General features: G+C 35.9%; 1 protein-coding gene and 1 pseudogene across 3 annotated transcripts in view; both read right to left on the bottom strand.

The window, feature by feature from the left end:
* Ubap1 (ubiquitin associated protein 1) overlaps positions 1-20,733 on the bottom strand; it is a 58,847-nt gene that overhangs the window by 25,064 nt on the left and 13,050 nt on the right. For all 3 annotated transcript variants that reach the window (XM_047525374.1, XM_047525375.1, XM_047525376.1), the window contains one exon: positions 6,335-6,375. In XM_047525374.1, coding sequence (XP_047381330.1) covers positions 6,335-6,368 — 34 coding nt within the window. In that variant the 5' untranslated portion in view covers positions 6,369-6,375. The remainder of the gene's footprint in view (positions 1-6,334; positions 6,376-20,733) is intronic.
* LOC124964089 (F-actin-capping protein subunit alpha-1-like) lies at positions 11,237-12,770 on the bottom strand (annotated as a pseudogene).

Raw genomic sequence — 20,733 nt, forward strand, 5'->3', positions numbered from 1 at the left:
CAAAATTACAAAGTCAATCATAAAAAAATGTTTGTTTGTTTTTTAACAGAACACTCATAGGAGATACATATCTAAGATTCTAGACAAAGAAACAAAAATGTACCAGGTGCCTGTCCTAACACCACCCAAAAAAAAAAAAAAAAAAGTCAGATGCCTTCACAGCTGCCAAGAAAACTACCCGTTACAACATGTAAACCCAGACACATAAAATGGCCCGTAAGAAAAAGATGAAAAGCAAAACACAAGAATTGACTTTCAAAAATTTTTATCTGTTTTCTGTAAAAACAGATGCTCACATGTTACTATGGCTGGTACCCTGATAAAATGGAAACCAGGCTAGAACTTTTACCATTGCCTAAGAATCACTGAAGAGATGTACAGCCAAGTTAGCAATCAAAACATTAAGTCTTCTGCTGAATAAAAAGATTCATTTAAATAGGTTAATTAAGTCAGTGGGGTGGTACATGCTAAGATCTCAGAGACTCAAGAGGCTGAGGCAGGAGGATCTTAAGGTCAAAGCCAGCTTCAGGAACTTAGCAAGACCCTGTCTCAAAACACACAATGAAAAGAACAGGAGATGTAGCTCAGTGGTAAATCAACCATGGGTTCAGTCTCTAATACCACAAAAAGAAAGAAAACAAAGGAGGGAGGAAAAATATCCACATTAATACTAACTAAATTTTCTTAAATGAATAGTTCTATTGCAGTTTGGTGCTAAGAGCTGACTGGAGAAAGTGGGAGGCTATCTACAAATGGTACTGGGCTAAAGATTATCTAAACCAAATGTGTCCTTCCAAGAAAGGTATTCCATTTCCTCACCTACCTTTCAGCTAGGAAACTATTACACACGTGTGGTGAAATACACTGACAGACTCAGTCTATAAATGCAACTAGGCCTAGGGTTAGGTACAGAGAAGATTAGATAGAACACCTTTAAACAACTGCTGCTTCCATTTGTTAGTACCAATTACAAATACCTGCTTTTAAAAGCAGTTTCCACCCAGCACAGTGACACACATTTGTAATCCCAGCAATGTGGGAGGCTGGGAAGGAAGAATCACGAGTTCAACAACCAACCTCAGCAATTTAGTATGGCCCTGAGCAACTTAATGAGACCATGTCTCAAAATTTTAAAAAATTTTTAAAGGGGCTGGGAGTCAGGCACAGTGGTGCATGCCTGTAATCCTAGTAGTATGGGATACTGAGGCAGGAGGATCAAGAGTTTAAAGACAGCCTCAGTGACTTAGCAAACACTGTTTCAAAAGAAAACATAAAAAAGAGGTCTGGGGGTGTGGTTCAGTGGTAGAGCACCCCAGGGTTCAATACGCAGTACCAAAAAATAAAAATAAAAATAAAAATAAAAAGCAGTTTCCTTTCACTAACAAAGCTAATGCCAGGGTGATTTGGCATATCCCCTAAACCAAGGTCTTTAAAGCTTGGTTAACAGAGAATGAGCAAACTGTGTGGTTACTAGGAAAAAGTGGTAGAGATAAAGAGCAAAAAGTTATGTAAAGACATGGGAGCAAACACAAAATCTTTTGAAAAATGGAGACCACCATAAGTACTATTAATGATGCTGCTGTGAGGATTACAAAAAAATTTTTCCCAAATGTAACCAACTATGTTTTAGGAATTATCCATTTTTATTCAACACGTGAGGATATCTACTTAAAAGTCATCAACTTCTCGTTTCTAAATACATTTTATTTTTTCAAACAAATTCAATAAAAACTCAATAGCTACATGGCTCACAGAATTAAGCAATGTAGCTAACAATTTTGTGACTCACCCCAAAGACCTTTAGTTTCATTCCCTATTTCTGAAACTCTTCCTTAAACATCAGAACCTATTTTCCCAAGTTCAATTTTAAAAAAGGAAGCAAGTTGGTAGGGCTGCAAATTAGTGCAATTACTCTGAAAAGCAGTGTGGGGATTCCTTAGAAAACTTGGAATGGACCCACCATTTGACCCAGCTATCCCACTCCTCGGCCTATACCCAAAGGGCTTAAAATCAGCATACTACAGAGATGCAGCCACATCAATGTTCATAGCTGCTCAATTCACAATAGCCAGATTGTGGAACCAATCTAGATGTCCTTCAATTGATAAATGGATAAAGAAACTGTGGTATATATATATATATACAATGGAATATTACTCAGCTATAAATAATAATAAAATTATGGCATTTGCAGGCAAATGGATGAAATTGGAGAATATCATGCTAAGTGAGATAAGCCAATCTCAAAAAACCAAAGGAAGAATGATCTCGCTGATAAGCGGATGATGACACATAATGGGGGTTAGGAGGGGGGCAAGAATGGAGAAAGGAGGGACTGTATAGAGGGAAAAGAGGGGTGGGAGGGGTGGGGGGAGGAAAAAATAACAGAATGAATCAAACATCATTACCCTATGTAAATGTATGATTACACAAATGATATGCTGTTACTCCATGTACGAACAGAAACATGTATCCCTTTTGTTTACAATAAAAATAAATTAAAAAAAAAAAAAAGAAAGAAAGTAAGAGCATATCTGATTGCTGTGGCAGTTTCCTGAAGCCAGGTTCTGCACATACCTTTGCATTATGCTATGGTGAAGGAGACTGGGCTAAATGTGTAATGACTCAGGATAAATTCTGGGAGGACTTGGTTCTGTTTTCTTTCTAATTTACTGGTATGTTCATGACCCTCTCTCTCGCATGTTTTTTTCTGGGGGGGGGGGGGGGAGGTACAATTGCAGTAGGGAGGGATTCCCACTAGAGGAAAGCAACTGGATTGTTTAAATTCAGATTTTATTATGAAGGGATACAGATAAAAGTTTTTGAAAAAGAAGACTACAACACATCAAACCTAAAATTAAGTGGAAAACTAATTTCATAACAAGATGTATCCCATTTGTTTACAATAAAAATAAATTTTAAAAAAAACTAACTTCATGACTAATCATCACTATTTTAAAACCGTAAGTCAGGTAAAACTTGCAAAATTATAAAACATTAAGATATCTATTATCAGATGTGAAGTCACAAGAAAATATTATACCCTAACAACAAAACAAGCCAAATGACCCATAAAATCAGCTTTTTAACATACTGTCTGGTATTTATTTAAAAAGTCTAAGAAAAATAGGCAAGAAAAATGTAATCCATCATCAAGAGAGGAAACAGGCATCACTCCCAAACCCACAGATAGCCAAGTACTATAATTTTCATACAAGAATCTTAAAATTAATATAATAAATATGTTAAAGAATCTAGTGGAAAAGATAATCATGTGTGAGCAGATGGGGAATGCCAGGCAGAGATGGCAATGTAAAGAGATATATGGAAAAGCTAAAAGTGAAAAATGCAGAATCAGAGATGAAAAATGTTAATGGCTCATAAATTAGGCTATTCAAGAAGACAAGACCTACCAGAGGAAAGACTCAGTAGATGTGAAGTCAGGTCAAAAGGACAACCAAATGGAACCTCAGAGAGAATAAAAGTTAAAAAACAAAAACAGAGTGCTAAGACACATCTGGAACAATACCAAACAACCTAATGCATAGGTGACTGAAGTCTCGAAGAGAAAATGGGGCATAAGAAATATGAGAAGAGGGGTTGGGGTTGTGGCTCAGTGGTGGTGTGCTTGCCTGGCATGCATGAAGCCCTGGGTTTGAACCTCAGCACCACATAAAAATAAAATGGAGGTGTTGTGTCCACTTACAACTAAAAAATATATTTAAAAAAAAAAAAAATGAGAAGAGAGAATGACTGAGAATTTTCCAAAAGTAATAAAAAGACATCAACTATGCAGATCCAAGAAATTAGTTAAACCCAAGTAGAATAAATATACAGAAAGTCAAACAGAGGAAATGTTGAAAACAAAAGATAAACGGGGAAAAAACATGTACAGTGGGTAGGAGGGATGATACATAACTAGAAAAATTATTAGGATGATGGCCAACTTCTCCACATTAAACTATAAAGCAATTAAAGATCAATCTACTTTTTAAACACTTTACAACAACTGGGCTTGGTGGTAAGCACCTAATAATCCCAGCTACTGAAGCAGGAGGATTGTGAGATACAGACACTCTAGCTCTATGATACTAGACACTTAAACTAAAAGATAAAATGGCATGTGACACCTTAACTTTAATGGCCATTTTTGGCCCTGTATAATCTACACAAGTAAGGCAAGAATCCAAGTCTATTAACAGAAGAATAAAAATATAGCAGTCACAGAAAAAAGCAGTGTGAAAAAACTAAACCGTTTCCCAAGAAAAGGAAATAGCCTTAGTTTCCTGGTTCTCACATTTCAGTTCTTGTAAAACTATTCTGAACTTGATTTCCTGTACTCATTTGCCTAGAAAATTGCTATAAAAAAATTCTTCACCTATTCTCTTTAATTTCTATTCCTTAAACTACCTGATATTTAAAAATATATTTCTTTTACTGTAAAAACCCAAACCAGCCAGGCAAGGTGGTGCATGCCTATAACTGCAGCAACTGAGAAGGCTGAGGCAGAAGGATCACAAGTTCAAGGCTAGCTCAGCAACTTAGCAAGGCCATAAGCAACTTAGTGAGACCTCGGCTCAAAATAAAAATGAAAAGGGCTGGGGATGCAGCTCAGTGGTAAAAGCGCTCCTGAGTTCAATCCCCAGTACCAAAAAAAAAATAAAATAAAATAACAACCCAACTAAAGTCACTGAAATTAAACCAAGAGCTCAACAAGCAAAGCCCTATAGAAACAGAAGAAACTTAAGAGAAAAAGAGATAATCTTTTCTTCCAAATTTTACTCAGGTTGAGGACTTCATTTAAACTATGGTTAGGAATTTAAGGAGACAGAAAATTATTTTGTAAAAAAATGTTGTTATCCGGCTGTCTTCCAGAATTTTAATTTTTTTCTTTGGATTGTTTAGATGGCACACATAACACTCTAATCAAAAAGAAGTTTCCAAGGATTGAAAGTTTATCTTTTGAAATAAGATTGTAAGTTTAGAATTTTCATTTCTGCAATTTTCTCTCTAGGCCTTTCCTCTGTTCTTGGCTCTGTCCTCTCCTTTTCCTTTGAAAAAGTGATCCACAGGCAACTTCAGATGTGCCTCTTTATTATCATTTGAATATGTGAAACGGCCTTACCAATGAACCTTAAACAATAGTAGATAGCTTAACAGGAAGATCTGGTGCCAGACTTGCTGCTAATTTCAGAGGTTGGTAACTTAACTCCATAAAGATTTAATAAAATGTATGCAAGTTATGTATATTGGTATATGAATAATGACAATTCAAACTTTTAAAGCTGTTGTATAAAATATATAAGCAAGTTAAAACCACAATGACTGCTGGGCACAGTGACACACACCTGTAATCCCAGCAGTTTGGGAGGCTGAGGCAGGAGAATGGAAAGTTCAAAGCCAGCCTCAGCAACTTAGTGATGCCCTAAGCAACTTAGCAAGACCCTGTCTCTAAATAAAATAGAAAAAGAACTGGTGATGTCGCTCAGTGGTTAAGAGCACCTGAGTCAATCCCAGGTACAATTAAAAAAAAAAAAAAAACCTACAATGACTGCTGCATCATCCTGACTTAGTTGAGTGATTACTATCAAGCAACCGTTTTTAGCTCAGAAAAACATACTAACGCATGTTGCTGGACAGTCTTGTAAATCATTCCTATAACACTGTGATACCATTTTTAGAATGAAGATCAGCTTTAAAACAATTTGTGTTGTCTGGATATTTCTAGCGTATAATTCTTCTACTGTATAAAAAGATAGTCTAACTTAATCATTCTTAGGCACCCCAATTTACCCCAAATGCAGCTAATAAAGTATTAAGATTGAATTACATTTTGAAGGTCATATCTTAGGAAAAGATGATATAGAAACTATAAGTTTCAAGTACAAAATTATAATTACTACCATTGATATCACTGTGATAATAGTGATTCCTAGTATATTACTTCCTTTTGTGGGGTAATGGGAGAACTAAAAACAAATTATTAAAGGATTAAAATTTTTCTTATACACAGATGGGAGATGAAGAAAAGTTATGACGAAGGAATGGGAATGGCAACTACCTCAAAACACTGAAAACAACAAAAATAGGCCCATTATTCATCTCTATTAGCTTCAACTACAATAACCAGAAAGAATCTAAATATCCATTTGAAGAAATACTTTAGTTATCTGAAGACCCTGGTATGTATATGTTAAATGCTGTACAACTTTATTTTCCTCAACCTTCACTTAAAGAGACAAAAAGAGGGGTCAGCACTGAAAATTATGCTAAGTGATTTCAAATTCTCTGATCAAATCATAACTTAAACCATGATATTTAATAGTCCACTTACCATGAAAATCTGCACCCAACTTCTTAGAAGCCATTTAGAACCTGAAAAACAAGGAAATATTTCTTAGGCACGTGATGCTTTGGGGGAATATAAACAAATAAGAAAATAAAGACAACAAAAAAGAAACCAGAAGACCAATTTCAGGACTGAAATGGTCCTCACAACTCATTCTCAAAGTACCATAAAAGGCCCAACATGATGGCACATGCCTAAAATGCCAGCAACTCAGGAGGCTGAGGCAGGAGGATCACAAATTCAAGTTCAGCCTCAGCAAATTAGCAAGGCCCTAAACAACTTAGGGAGACCCTGTCTCATAAAAAGGGCTGGGAATATGATTCAGTGGTTAAGCAACCCCGGGTTTAATGCCTGGTACAAAAAAAAAAAAAGAGAGAAAGAGAGCGAGACAACGGGTCTCTAAAGTCCCATAAAAGATAAATGGAGGAAAAGTAAGTTTTTTAAGGAAAATTTAAATATTTCTTAAGTCTACAGCTAAAAAAAAAAAATAACAGAGGAAAAAGTACACCAGCCACTGACCAATTTATAAGCTCACTACCAAAATGAAAAAATTACTGGGCACATATATTCCTGCTAAAAATGACTAATATGTAAATACTAAGAAAAAGATCTCACTGTATTCACTAAGCAAAAACTAGCTATTATTTATAATTTAGATAGAAATTTTTGAAATGGGGAATGAACAATAAATAATCTTCTGAACCATTTTAACTTTGTATAAAATTCAAAAATAAAAAATAAAAAATGAAGAGGAAATTCCTGTAAGACCAGACATTTAGTTCAGTATTATTTTTGTGCTTTGTTCCTATAAAAACACAGTGGCACACAACTAAAATCCCAGCATCTCAAGAGGCAGAGGCAGAGACAAGAGGATCCCAAATTCCAGGCCTGCTTTAGCAACTTAGCAAGATCCTAAGTAACAAAGAGAACCTGTCTCAAAATAAAAAGGACTAGGGATGTAGAACAGTGGTAAAGCACCCCTAGATTCAATCCCCAGTACCAAAAAAAAAAAAAAAAACCACCCAAAGTCCTTTCCTGCATATGATGTTTCTACCTTTTTTTCTGTCATTTATTTGGGGGAAGTGGTACTGGGATTGACTCCTGGAACACTTTACCACTTAGTTACATCCCAAGTTCTTTATTTATTTTGAGACAGGCTCTCATTTTGAGGCTGGCCTGGACCTTGGGATCCTCTGGTCAGAAGTTGTCACAAGTAGCTGGGATTATAGGCACACACCACCACGCCCAGCACATGTTTATATCTTTAGTTTACCTGAAACATAAACAAGAAAAATATTAAGCTTAACTACATGAATTTATGGTTATGGTGTCTCCTAGCCTGCATCACAGTACACTACGAGACATCATACAGAAAAAGTTTTGTTTTCTACTGCAAGTAAAAAAACAAAAAGTACATTACACCCATCTTGTGAAAAGTGATTAAAAACAGAATTAAAGGGTATGATAGTGTAACTCAGTGGTAGAATGTGTACTTAGCATTCTCCAGGTCCAGGGTTGAATCCCTAGCAACAAGCAACAACAAAATACACATACACACACAAATAAAAAAATTAAAATCCACACAGGATTTCTTTTCCAGAAATTGACAAACTGACTTTAAAACTTACATTAAAAAAGCAAAGGAAATAATAAAAAATTTACACAGAAAAGCAAAAAAAAAATAATGACACATTTTTAAAAAAGAATAAAGTTGGAGGGGCTGTGGTTTAGCTCAGTGGTACAGCACTTGCCTGGCATGTGTGAGGCACTGGGTTTGATCCTCAGCACCACATAAAAATAAATAAATAAAAGTACTGTATTCATCTACAACTAAAAAACTTTAAAAAAAGAATAAAGTTAGAGAGCTCACCAACTAATTTCAATACTTACTATTGAGCTACAATAATTAAAACAGTGTGGCAACAGCATAGGAAATCACATAAATCAAATGAAAAAAAGGTCAGAAATAGATCCCTACAAATAGCATAAACATAGCCAACTGATTTTCAACAGAGATGAAACAACAATTCAAAAAGGAAAGGATAATCTTTTCAACAAATTGTGGCATACATTCACATGCAAAAACTAAGTAAAACTCAGTAAATAACTTGCACCAACAAAAGTTAACTAGGGAATGGAAGGAGTATGGTTTAGGTGAAAGTTCCTTTTGGTGGTGATGAAAATGTTTTAAAGTGAATGTGGGAATGGCTGCACCTCTGTGAATATAATCAGACAGACTCTGGGTGAATTTTATGGTATATTAATTATATCAGTAAAACTTTTTTAAAATTAACCCAAAAGAAATCAGTAGCCTGAATGCAAAAAACAAACATAACTATAAAACTTATTAAAAATCATATGGTTGAAGTCTCATAACTTCAAGTTACCTAAGGGAAATTAACCTACACACAAATAATAACAACAAATTTATTTGTACTTGCCAAAAACTGGAAATATGCCAAATGTCCTTCAAATCAGTGAAAAGATAAACTGAAGTGATACATAGATAAGATGAAATACTGGAAAGCATGGAACCACAGATAGATACACCATCACAAGGCAGAACCTCAATATATCAGGAAAGTAAAATACAGAGGGCCTACGACTATAGCTCAGTTGGTGGACCAGCATGGGTGAGACCCTGAGTTCAATCCCCAGTACCTCAGAAAAAGGAAAAAAAAAAAAAAGAAAAGCCAGACTCAGACTGGTTTTTTTACAAACCATCAGTGTGGTGGCACATGCCTGTAATCCCAATAACTTGTGAGGGTGAGGCTGAGGATTGCGAATTGCAGATCAGTCTTAGTAATTTATCAAGGCTGTAAACAACTCACTGAGACCATGTCTCAAAATAAAAAATAAAAAGGGATGGGGATGTAGCTCAATGGTTAAGCACTCATGGGTTCAATCCTGAGTACATGCATACACACACAAAGTTGAAAAATTAAGATTTGAAATAACATTATTTTAATACTATATTGATGTATTAAAATACCTTCTGAATTTAAGCAGACATAGAGAAATTCTAGCTGGGCCTGGTGGCAGAGACCTGTAATCCCAGCAATTTGGGATTGAGGTAAAAGGATTGCAAATTCCAAGTCAGCATAAGCATAAGCAGCATAACCCTGTCTCAAACTTTTAAAAAATTAAAAAGGGCTAGGGATGTAGCTCAGTGGTAGAGAGTTTCTAGATTCAATGCCCAGTTCCACAAAAATAAAGAGCGAGAGAGAAAATCTAAAACAGTTTTCAAAATGCAGTCATCTATGGTAAGCAAACACTGAATTTCTTTTTAGGGTGACAAAAATATTCTAAAATTGACTGTGGTGATGGTTCTAAAATTCTGTGAATGTACTATACATTACTGAATGGAACATTCAAATGGATAAGATGTATATAAACTGTATCAATACTGTTGTAAAGGTTTCAGCAAGGCATGGCAGTATACTGTAATCCTAATTGCCCAGGATGTTGAGATACAAAAACTGCAAATTTGACCCCAACCTGGGTAATACATAATCCCAGCTACTCAGAAGGCCAAGTCAGGAGACTCACAAGCTCCAGGCCAACCTGAGCAATTTAGCAAAACCCTGTTTCAAAATTAAAAAAAAAAAAAAAAAAAAGGATTAGACATAGCTTTTTTATTTTTTAATATAAAAATGCTTACACAGCTTTCACTTGGAAACAAACTCTTAATTGACTGTATTACTAAGCAAAGACAAAGCTGAAGCACAAACATCCTTCTTGTTTAACATGTATTTGGAGACAGGTCAGAAGACACTACTTGGTTTTTTAAAATACTAACCTTCCCTTAGGGCCTGATCATAGAAGTGTAAACAATGTAAATGAATCCATTACCAGTAGTCCTATCATATCTATGTCACCTGTGGACTCTGAGATCACACACAAACCTGCCAATATACTTGGGAAATGTTGCAATATTACAGTTACACTTGATTTCTTGGCAGGTAGGACTGAGGAAGAGTAATTTGGAACAAGTTTTACAATCCTATTTAGAAGAAAACACTAGTATTTTCTTAAATAACAGGTTACAATAGAAAGATACTGCCTTGAAGTTAACTTTACACTTTGGGTCATCTTAAGTTTTTATGATTTACAGAGTTGTTGATTCATTTGCTTATAGTACAATCCTGCCACAAAATGTTAAAGCACAAGATAACTATTATTCCTTCAGCATCTGCATTTTTCAAGTTTTATACTCTACACATCCACAATATGTCAGCATACTACTGACTTAAAAAATACTTTAAAAAATACTTAAAAAAATAATAAATGGATAAAACTCTTCTAAAAGTGCAATGTCTGTAACTACAATAGTACTAAATGGGAAGGAGACAATGAAAAAAGCGAACGGATTCCATGTGCAGGGAATGTGGTTCAAGTCTTTGGATTTAAAAATGAGTTCCCCCAGAGAAGCTGACTGTCATGGAATTTCCAGAAAATTTCCTTTGCCCCCCAAAATGGACCCGAAAAGCCTCAATCCAAACTTTTGAAAACTATAGTTATGAGATGCTATACATGACAATCAAAGCAGTCAGAGGGAGAAGGATTCATGTGTCTTCCATTTAGCTACAAGCTGTAGCACAGCCTCCTTGAATTTTGGTGGATTGGTAAAAAGCACTGAAATATCAGAAGTGCTTTGGAGCACAGGGGTAAAAGTACTGAGCATATTATCTGTTTAAATCAGTAACAGGACTTCATGACTAGGAATATTTTTTAAACAGTAAAATAACTCCAGAATAGATGGATCTCTCTTTTTTTTTTTTTTTTTTTTTTTTTTTTTTTTCGGTACTGGGGATCGAACTCAGGGCCTTGTGCTTGCAAGGCAAGCACTCTACCAGCTGAGCTATCTCCCCAGCCCTGGATCTCTCTTTAACACTGAGTATAGCAGAATTAACAAAATGAAGAAGAAGGAAAAAAAGATTTACAAGTAGACATAATAATAACAGAAAAATACAAGGCAGAGAATACAAAAAGATGAATTCAATACTATAGGTTCAACAGTATTTCATGAGGCTAAAAAATCTGTTAACTTTGAAAGTCCTAGCAAAATATCACTCGTTTATAAATCATATGACCACATCTTGAATCCTTTTTCTTTCTACATAGTGAAGAATCCTACAGTCAACCTTTAAGCATTCTGCATTTCTTTGTCAATCTTGTAGCTGAGTATCTTGTTCCCATCAATTTTGGTGCGGGTAACTGGAAGCTGCCAGCACAAGACCTTGAATGTGGTGTCTGACATAGTTTGGTAGTTTTCACTAATTGCAGTCTGATGTTCGTTTTCTGCACTATGATTATAATAAACTCCTTGGTAGTTTGGACTTCATTCGAAACAGTTACAAAATCTTGTACATCTTTATGACTAACCAACTGAACACTGCCATCTTCAAAACAGTGAAACTGAATCTTGAGCATTCTAACCACCTGAGCTCTAGGTGGTATAATAGTGAACTTCCACTCTGATCTTCAACGACCATTCCAGAAGTATTTAGGCTGATACTGGTGGCTTTTGATACATGCAATAATGATCTCTTGCCCATCTATAGTTTTACAGCATAAACAGTACAGAAGTCATTGGAATAATGATCTTTCACATAGGCTCTTAAAGCACAGTTACAGGATTATCTCCAAGACTTCAAACCTCCATCTACTTCCTCTGGTTGAGGGTCACTTGCTTCTTTCCATAAGTGATCAAACTTAAAGGAAATTTTGTTTCTTGGATCTAAAAATCTGCTATTACGCAGGTCACCATGCTCTGTAATTTAAGACCTAATCTTCATATCCTTCTATCTTCACAGGTGTGAACTGGTCCATGTTATATTGGGCAAATGCATGTGCTGCTTCTTCTCTGAGGAGACTGTAATTGTTGGGTAGTAGCCGGACATCATTGAATACTTCATTAAAATCCCCTGGGGGTGCACGAATGATGAATTTAGCAGCTACACGTACCTTCTCCTCATCTGACACCAGATCCTCAAAGACAGCCACCTTGGGTTGCTCTGACCAAGCCCGGGCACTTGATGGTAGTGTGTTGCTTCCCTGGTATGTGCCAGTTACACTAAAAATTTCATTATTATTATTATACCTAATTATTCTTCAGTTTGCATAGCTTACCAAATTTAGAGCCACCTTTCCTTTTTTTGCAGTACAGCAAATCTAACCCAGAGCTTGATGAATGCTAAACAAATGCTGTACCGCTAAGCTACACCCCTAATCCTTTTTTAAATGGAAAACATAAAGACAAAATTAATAGTAACATATTCTTAATTCATAAACTTTTTATACTAATAAAAGTTGGAGATCCCTGAAAGAACCACATACTTAACAGCAGTGCTCTATCTTTTGCAGCTCAGTCTCACTTCGGTTCAAATAATACAGGAACAATTGCAGGCCATATAGCCATCTCGTAGAGTGCCTGCCTCTCATGCTGGAGGCCCGGGTTCGAGTCCTCAGCACTCTGGTTTGTGGAAATTACAAACAAATGAAACCAACCAAATAATACAGGAACAAAACATGATAATTTAAAGTTTAATTTAAAGTCTGATAACAGACATCTAAGAACAAAAAAGATGGGAAAATAGGCAACAAGAAGAGAAATGTAGGGAGAGGAGGAGGAGACAGAGTGAAAGAACTGGAGACAGGCTAAGGAATGGAGAAATGAAAAGGCACATATGTCTGTAATCCCAGCTTTCAGGAGGCTGAGACAGGACAAATACAAGTTTGAGCCAACATCAGCAATTCAGCATATCCCTGAGCAACTTAATAAGATTCTATTTCAAAATTTAAAAAATAAAAAGAACTGGAGATGCAGCTTAGTGGTAAGGAACCCCTAGGTTCAATCCCCAGTACAAAAAAAAAAAAAAAAAAGGAAAAGATCAAAAGGGTAGGGGAGAGCTGGGATTGTAGCTCAGTGGTAGAGCACTTGCCTAGGACATGTGAGGTACTGGGTTTGATTCTCAGCACTGCATATAAATAAATAAGTAAAGTTCACTGACAACTTAAAAATATTTTAAATAGAAGAGGGTAGGGTAATAAACATTGGAGTAGGAGTTCAGGAAAATGAAAACAAACACCTTAGCAAGGACTAGGTCCTTCCATAAGAAAAGAATTCATCTTTATGTTCTCATTTTTCTATTTCTTCCTATTCCCATATCATCAAATAACTACAATATGAAATTACACTCTATAAACAACTTACCAATACAAACAATAATTCAGTATCTCAGTAAGCTATCAGTCACACTTCTACAATAATAGTTGCAATCTGGAATTTCTCAAGATACAAATTAATCTAAGAAATTATCCAATTTATAGAAAAATGACTTTGAGAATCATCACATTTCAAGTTGGAAAACAAAGTTAACACCCCTACAACTCAAACCAACATACATATGACAAAAATTACATGTGTAATCACTATTAATAAATACTAGGCTATACTACATTCATAAAAGAAGGGTTTTTTTTCCTTCTGAGATCTCTATAATGAAGGAAAAAATTCATATTTCCAAATTAAATGATGAATATTCAAGGTAACTGATATGATCAACCATTTACTATATACACTAACTTTTTTTTTTTTGGTTCTGAACTGAACTCAAATGGCACTCAACCACTGAGTCACACCCCCAGGACCTCCTATTTTATTAAATTAAAGACAAGATCTCACTAAGCTGCTTAGGACCTCAATAAATTACTAAGGCTGGCCTCGAACTTGTGATACTCCTGTCTGAGCCTCCTGAATTGTTGGGATTACTGGCATGCACCATCACACCTAGCTCAGAGTAACATTTTTTAAATGTCTTTATTGACAGAGTAAAAAACTGGCAACCATGTTAATCTCCCCATATTTTTTTCTTATTGTTATTTATCCCTGAAACTAAGAACCTGGAAACCATTTTCGTCTACCACATGTAAAATAACCTCAACTGTTAAGTCTCATTAAAAACAAAACATAAATGAAAATGTTTGTTTGCATGCTGCCTGTCATACAGTAAGAGTTCAACGTAAGTTGAACTGAATGTAACTTTTTTTTTTTTTTTTTTTTTTGGGTGCTGGGGATCGAACCCAGGGCCTTATGCTTACAAGGCAAGCACTCTACCGACTGAGCTATCTCCCCAGCCCCGAACTGAATGTAACTTACAAAAGAATAAACCATTCTCCAAACACTCCAACTACTACTAAACTAGTATATCTATACGAAAAGTTTAAATTTTTATTTGAACACTGACAGTATTAGAACTGTGAATTAAGACTGTGGTTATGTGAAAACTAGAGTTTACGAGACTTTACATTCAGTCAGTACTAACCTGAAAATTAGATACTAATTTCATAATTTATCACTCTACAAACTGTTTTGCCAAAGTAAGCCCTCTATTACTGGATGCTGAATGAATATCAGCATATTTGGCTAAAGGTAGAAGGCTAAAAAAATAAAATTAACAGTATCCTGATTCATACTTAATTACTGGGGAACACTCAATGACCCCAGTAAGAGTTTTTCTTTTTTTCTTTTTCTTTTTGTCTAATACCAGGGATTGAACCCAGGGCCTCACACATGCTAGGAAAGAACTGTAACACTAAGCTACACCACCCAGCACTATTTATTTGTTTTTTGGTATTGGGTATTGAACCCAGAGGCACTTTACTCCTGGATCTACATCCCCAGCCCTTTTAATTTTTTTTTTATTTTGAGACAGGGTCTCGCTAAGTTGCTTAAGGTCACACCCATTTGTTGAGGCTGGTCTCCAACTTGCAATCCTTTTGTCTCAACCTCCCAAATTGCTGGGATTACAGGCATGCACCACTGTGCCCGCCAGTCCTTTTAATTTTATTCTGATACAGATTCTTGCTAAATTACCCAGGTTGGCCTTGTATTTGTGATACTCCTGCCTCACTCTTTAAAAAACTAGGATTACAGCTGTATGCCAACCCATCTGGCTCAGGAAAGTCTTTTTATGCATTAATTTCTTCTTTCAATTCAGGCAGACTACTGCATATTCAGATCTTTTCTGAGCACCACTGTTTTATGGAGAACTACAAAGGAAAATTTGAATCATTAACCTGAAGAAACAAGACTGATCCTGACATTTTGGAAAACAGAGGAGTATGTTTATAAGGATATGGAAACAAACTATGTAAACATATTGGTGGGATTATAGGTGGGGCTTGTGATTTTTCCTTTTGTGCTATTTGTTTTCCATAGAGAGCACCCATCTATACAAGTATCAACAGATCAGGATACACAAACATACTTTTGTAATGACAGTGAAAAACCAGTAAGAGGGCAAAGAAATCAAACAAAACAAGTACCTATAAAAGGACCAAAAAAGAAACATAATGGCCAAGTGTGGTGGTACATGTCTGTAATACCAGAGACTCAGAAAACTGAGGCAAGAGGACCCCAAGTTCCAGACCAGCCTCAGCAACTTAGCAAGGCTCTTAACAACTTAGAAGATCCTTTCTCAAAATAAAAAGTAAAAAGTGCTGTGGATGTAGCTCAGTGGTAAAGCACCCCTGGGTTCAATCCCCAATACCATCCCCACACAAAAATATATAACTAAACAAAGTGAACTAAGAAAAAAAAAAAAAAAAGGAAGAAGAATAAATCAGTGATTCCTAGACCAGTAAAACTACCTACAAACACAAATGAATCTAGCTTATAGACTTCATGGAGGTATAATAGATGTTTTGCTTTATTAATGATGAAGGACCAACAGTTAGTTATGAATTGCCCCAAATACATAACATCACCACTCATAAAACAAAAACTATAAGAAACAAGTTGGCAGCAGTGGTGCACACCTATATCCCACTTCCGGAAGTGAAGGCAGGAGGATCTCAAGTTTGAGGTCAGCCTGGCCAACGTAACAAGACCCTCTCAAAATAAAATCTAAAAAAAGGACTGGGGATATAGCTCAATGGTGGGGCACTTGAAGACCCTGAGTTTAATCTGCAGCACAACGCAAAATTTTTTTAATCTTTATTTTATATTAGATGGAAAAAATAAAAGGTATAAAAAGTCAGAAGAGGGGCTGGGGAGATAGCTCAGTCAACAAAGTGCTTGCCTTGCAAGCACAAGGCCATGGGTTCAACTCCCAGCACCACAAAAAAAAAAAAAAAAAAAAAAAAAAAAAAAAGAGTCAGAAGAGGAATCATTTCCCAGACAAAACAGTAGCACACATGGGTAGTCTCAGTTGCTTGGGAGGCTGAGGTGGGATGATCACTTAAACCCATAAATTAAGAGTTTAGTTGAAGGGTACAGGAATTACTAAAATATGAAAATCTGATATAAACTAAAGCTACTATTTAAAACCTTTAAGTGATAGAAAAATTGGGTAGCTACCTAGAAAAAAGTAAAATCGGATACTCACCTCACACTCCACACCAAAATAAATTCCAGATGGATCAAAAGTATAGTAACATTATGCAACTAACCAAATGTACAGATCCTATTTTCACACTACATGAAAACTAATGGGCTAAAATAACTTTCTGAGACTTATGCCTTATTAAAAAACTCAGAAAATTAAGGTTATTTTTAAAAGTCAAGATGGTGTAATAACCCAAGTTATTAATTATAAGACATACTCAAGACTAAGAAAAGGGCTGGGCATGACGGCACATGCATACAATCCTAGCTTCTTGGGAAGCTGAGGCAAGAGAACTGAAAGTTCAGGGCCAGCCTAGGCAACTTAGTGAGACCCTGTCCCAAAACAAAATTTTAAAAAAGGGTTGGTGATATAAGTAGTGGTAGAGTGCTTGCCTTGTATGTTCCAGACTGAGTTAAATACTCAGTACTTTTGGGGCAGGTGTGGTGTGTGGACGACACAACAGACCACTACACAACCAAAACCAAGAAATCCAATTAGTGACTCAACACAAATATCATTTCATATAGTTCACTAAAAACTGATTAAAGTTGTTGCATCTCACTAAAATTTAAGAAGTGACAAATAGTACATACAAAGATAGGCAAATTATCGACCCATCTAGTTTTGTTAAAAACTGCAGTGAAGAATTCTAGCTAATTCCACAGATTTTCCTTAACTCTAGGAAACTCCTCTTAATCCTCCACATACCTAGTACAGTGTCTAATCTTTAGCACATGGGCTTTTCATATTCTAATGCTCTCTCCTCTCAAATTTTCTGAAAATTTAACCGATAAGCTTAAACACTAATCATTCTAAATTATAATAATTTAGAAATTACATATTAAATCTATTATTAATAACAAATTCTGGCTAATATAAATTTGGAAATACTAGACAAAATAATCCCCTTAAAATGAAAATAATAACAATCCCTGTAGTTATCAATAAATAATAGTCTAAAATTATAAATCCTGTGAGACTAATGAACATATGAATGGGAAGTGCTGACTAGTTAGTTAAAAGAATGGTAGCTGGGCACAAGGGCACATGCCTATAATCCCAGTTACTTGGGAGGCTGAAATAAAAGAATCGCAAATTGGAGGCCAGTCTCAGCAAATTAGCGAGGCCCTTAGCAAGATTTATTCTGGAAAGCAAATAACAGAACAGGATACACACTCAAAGGAAAAAGGAATTGGTACTTTCTAAGAGTTAAGATGCACTTTTGGACTGTGGATTCTTCTTTTTAAAGAAACTACACATACTGAACACAGCCTGCTTCAAAATTACAAAAAAAAAAAAAAAAAAAAATCAATACTATGTATTGAATCCAAGGGCACTGAGCTACAAACCCATTCTTCTGTTATGTTTTGCTTAATTTTGAGACAGGGTCTCCCTAAATTGCTGAGGGTCTCACTAAATGGCTGAGGTTGGCCTCTAACTTGGCAATCCTCCTGCCTCAGTCTTCCAGGTTGCTGGGTTTACAGGTGTATGCATGGCTTCAAAAAATTTGAAAATGAGCTGGGGATTTTTCACAATGGCAGAGCCCTTACCTAACATGAATGAGCCCTGGGTTAAATCCCAAGTCCAAAAAAAAAAAAAAAATTTCAACAAACTAAGAATAAAAGGTACATTACTCAACAAAGGGCACATATAAAAAAAATCTACAGTTAAAAATCACACTTTCCACTGGTCACACAGTGGCACACACCTATAGTTAAAATCACACTTTCCACTGGTCACAGCAGCACACACCTATAAACACCTATAGTGGCTTGAAGGTTGAGGCAAGAGGATCACAAGTTCAAAGCCAGCCTCAGCAGTTTAATGAGGCTCTAAGCAATTTGGTGAGACTCTATCTCTAAATAAAAACATAAAAAGGGCTGGGGATGTTATTCAGTGGTTATGTGCCCCTGGGTTCAATCGCCAGTACCAGAGGTGGAGGAAAAAAAAAAAAAAATCACCCTTTCCCATTAAGTTCACAGATAAGGCAAGGATGTTTATTCTCATCACTTATTTTCAACATTATACTGGAAGAGCTAGTTAGTGATAAAAAATAAGACAGAAGATATTCAAATTAAAAACATAATAATAAATTATGTTTATTCACAGATTACATGGCCTGTAGAAATCTAGTATAAGCTACAAAAAAGTACTAGAACTAATAAATGAGTTCAACAAGATTGCAGGATATATAAAAAATACATTTTATTTTTGGTACCAGGAATTGAACTCAGGGGTAGTTGATCACTAAGCCACATCCCCAGCCCTATTTTGTATTTTAGTTAAGAGACAGGGTCTCAATGAATTGCTTAGCGCCTCCGCTTTTGCTGAGGCTGGCTTTGAACTTGCCATCCTCCTGCCTCAGTCTCCCAAGTCACTAGGATTACAGGTATGTTTATAGTTTTCATTGTACAAAGGTTTTGTATTTAATTTTTATCCAACATATCCCTAAGGGTTTAATAATTTTCGGTGCTACTGTAAATGGTTATTTAAATAACAAATGACTTAAATAACCATTTACAATAGCACCAAAAAGAGAAGTTAAAGAACTAAATAAATAGATGTGTCATGCTTATAGGTGGGAACACTAAATATGTTAATATCCCCCCCTCCAAAGAATCTACAGATTCAATACTCTCTAATCAAAATCCCAGCAGGCTTTTTGTAGAAATGTTCCAAGCTAATTTTAAAATTTATATGAAAATAGCAAAGGATCTGGATACTCAACAAAATCTTAAGAAATTCCCTGACTTCAAAATTTATTATACAATTACATTTATCAAGACAATACGATACTAGTATAAAAATAAAAAGATCAATGACTAGGTGAGGTAGCAAATGCCTAAATTCCCAGCTACTCTGGAGGCTAAGAAATGACAATCACAAGATCAAGGTCAGACTGAACAACTTATAGGAATTCTGTCTCAAAATGAATAAGAAATAAGATAAAATGAACTGAGGATGTAATTCAGTGGTAAAGCCCCTGCCTGGCATGTGAGCCCCTAGGTTGAATCCCCAGTACCAGAAGGGGTGTGGCAGGGCATAGGTGGGAGATAAAGAGAATAATGAAAAAGAAAACAGTCCTCCAAGGCTGAAAATGGTGACACATGCCTATGATCCGAACGCAGGAGGCCAAGGCAGAAGGATCACAAGTTCCAGGCCAACCTCAGCAACTTAGTGAGACCCTGTCTCAAAATATAAAAGGGTTGGAGCCAGGCATGGTGGCACACATCAGTAATCCCAGAAACTTGGGAGCCTAAGGCAAAAGGGGTCAACTACCCCTGATCAAGTTGAGGCTAGCCTCAGCAACTTAGTGAGACCCTGCCTCAAAAAAAAAAAAAATAAAAAAAGGTTGGAGATACGGCTCAGTGGTTAAGTGTCTCTGGGTTCAATCCCAGGTACTGAGAAAAAAAAGAAAAAAAAAAAAAGAAAAAAAAGAAATGGGCTAGAGATGTAGCTCAACCATAAAGAACTCCCAGATTCAATCCCCTGTACTGGGGGGCAGGTGCAGGAGGTGGATAGAAAACAGTCCTATTATTATCAATGGAATAGAACAGAGAGCTAAATATAGAACAAAAAATTTTATATATTTTTTTTTCCATATGTACACACAGACACACCCCTTTTTTAGGGGGGAGGAATAGTACTGAGAATTGAATTCAGGGCCTAGCGAGTATTCTACCACTGAACTATACGCATAGCCCTTTTTATTTTATTTTTGAGACAGAGTGTTGCTAAATTGCCCAAGCTGTCCTTCAACCTGGAATCCTCCTGTCTCAAGACTCCCAGTAGCTGCAACTGCAGGCATGGGCCACCATCACCATACCCAGAAGCAATAAGACTTTTTAATTACTAAACATCTAATAATAATGTATTTCAGAAATAGCACATAGAATGAACGTTAGAAACTCCAGGTACATTCCCCACTCTCTAAAAATGTAGAGGAAAGAACTGAAAATGAGTCAAATATTGATATGTGAAAGCTATCCAATT

Source organism: Sciurus carolinensis, chromosome 14 (genome assembly GCF_902686445.1).
Source record: "Sciurus carolinensis chromosome 14, mSciCar1.2, whole genome shotgun sequence".
Classification (NCBI taxonomy): Eukaryota; Metazoa; Chordata; class Mammalia; order Rodentia; family Sciuridae; genus Sciurus; species Sciurus carolinensis.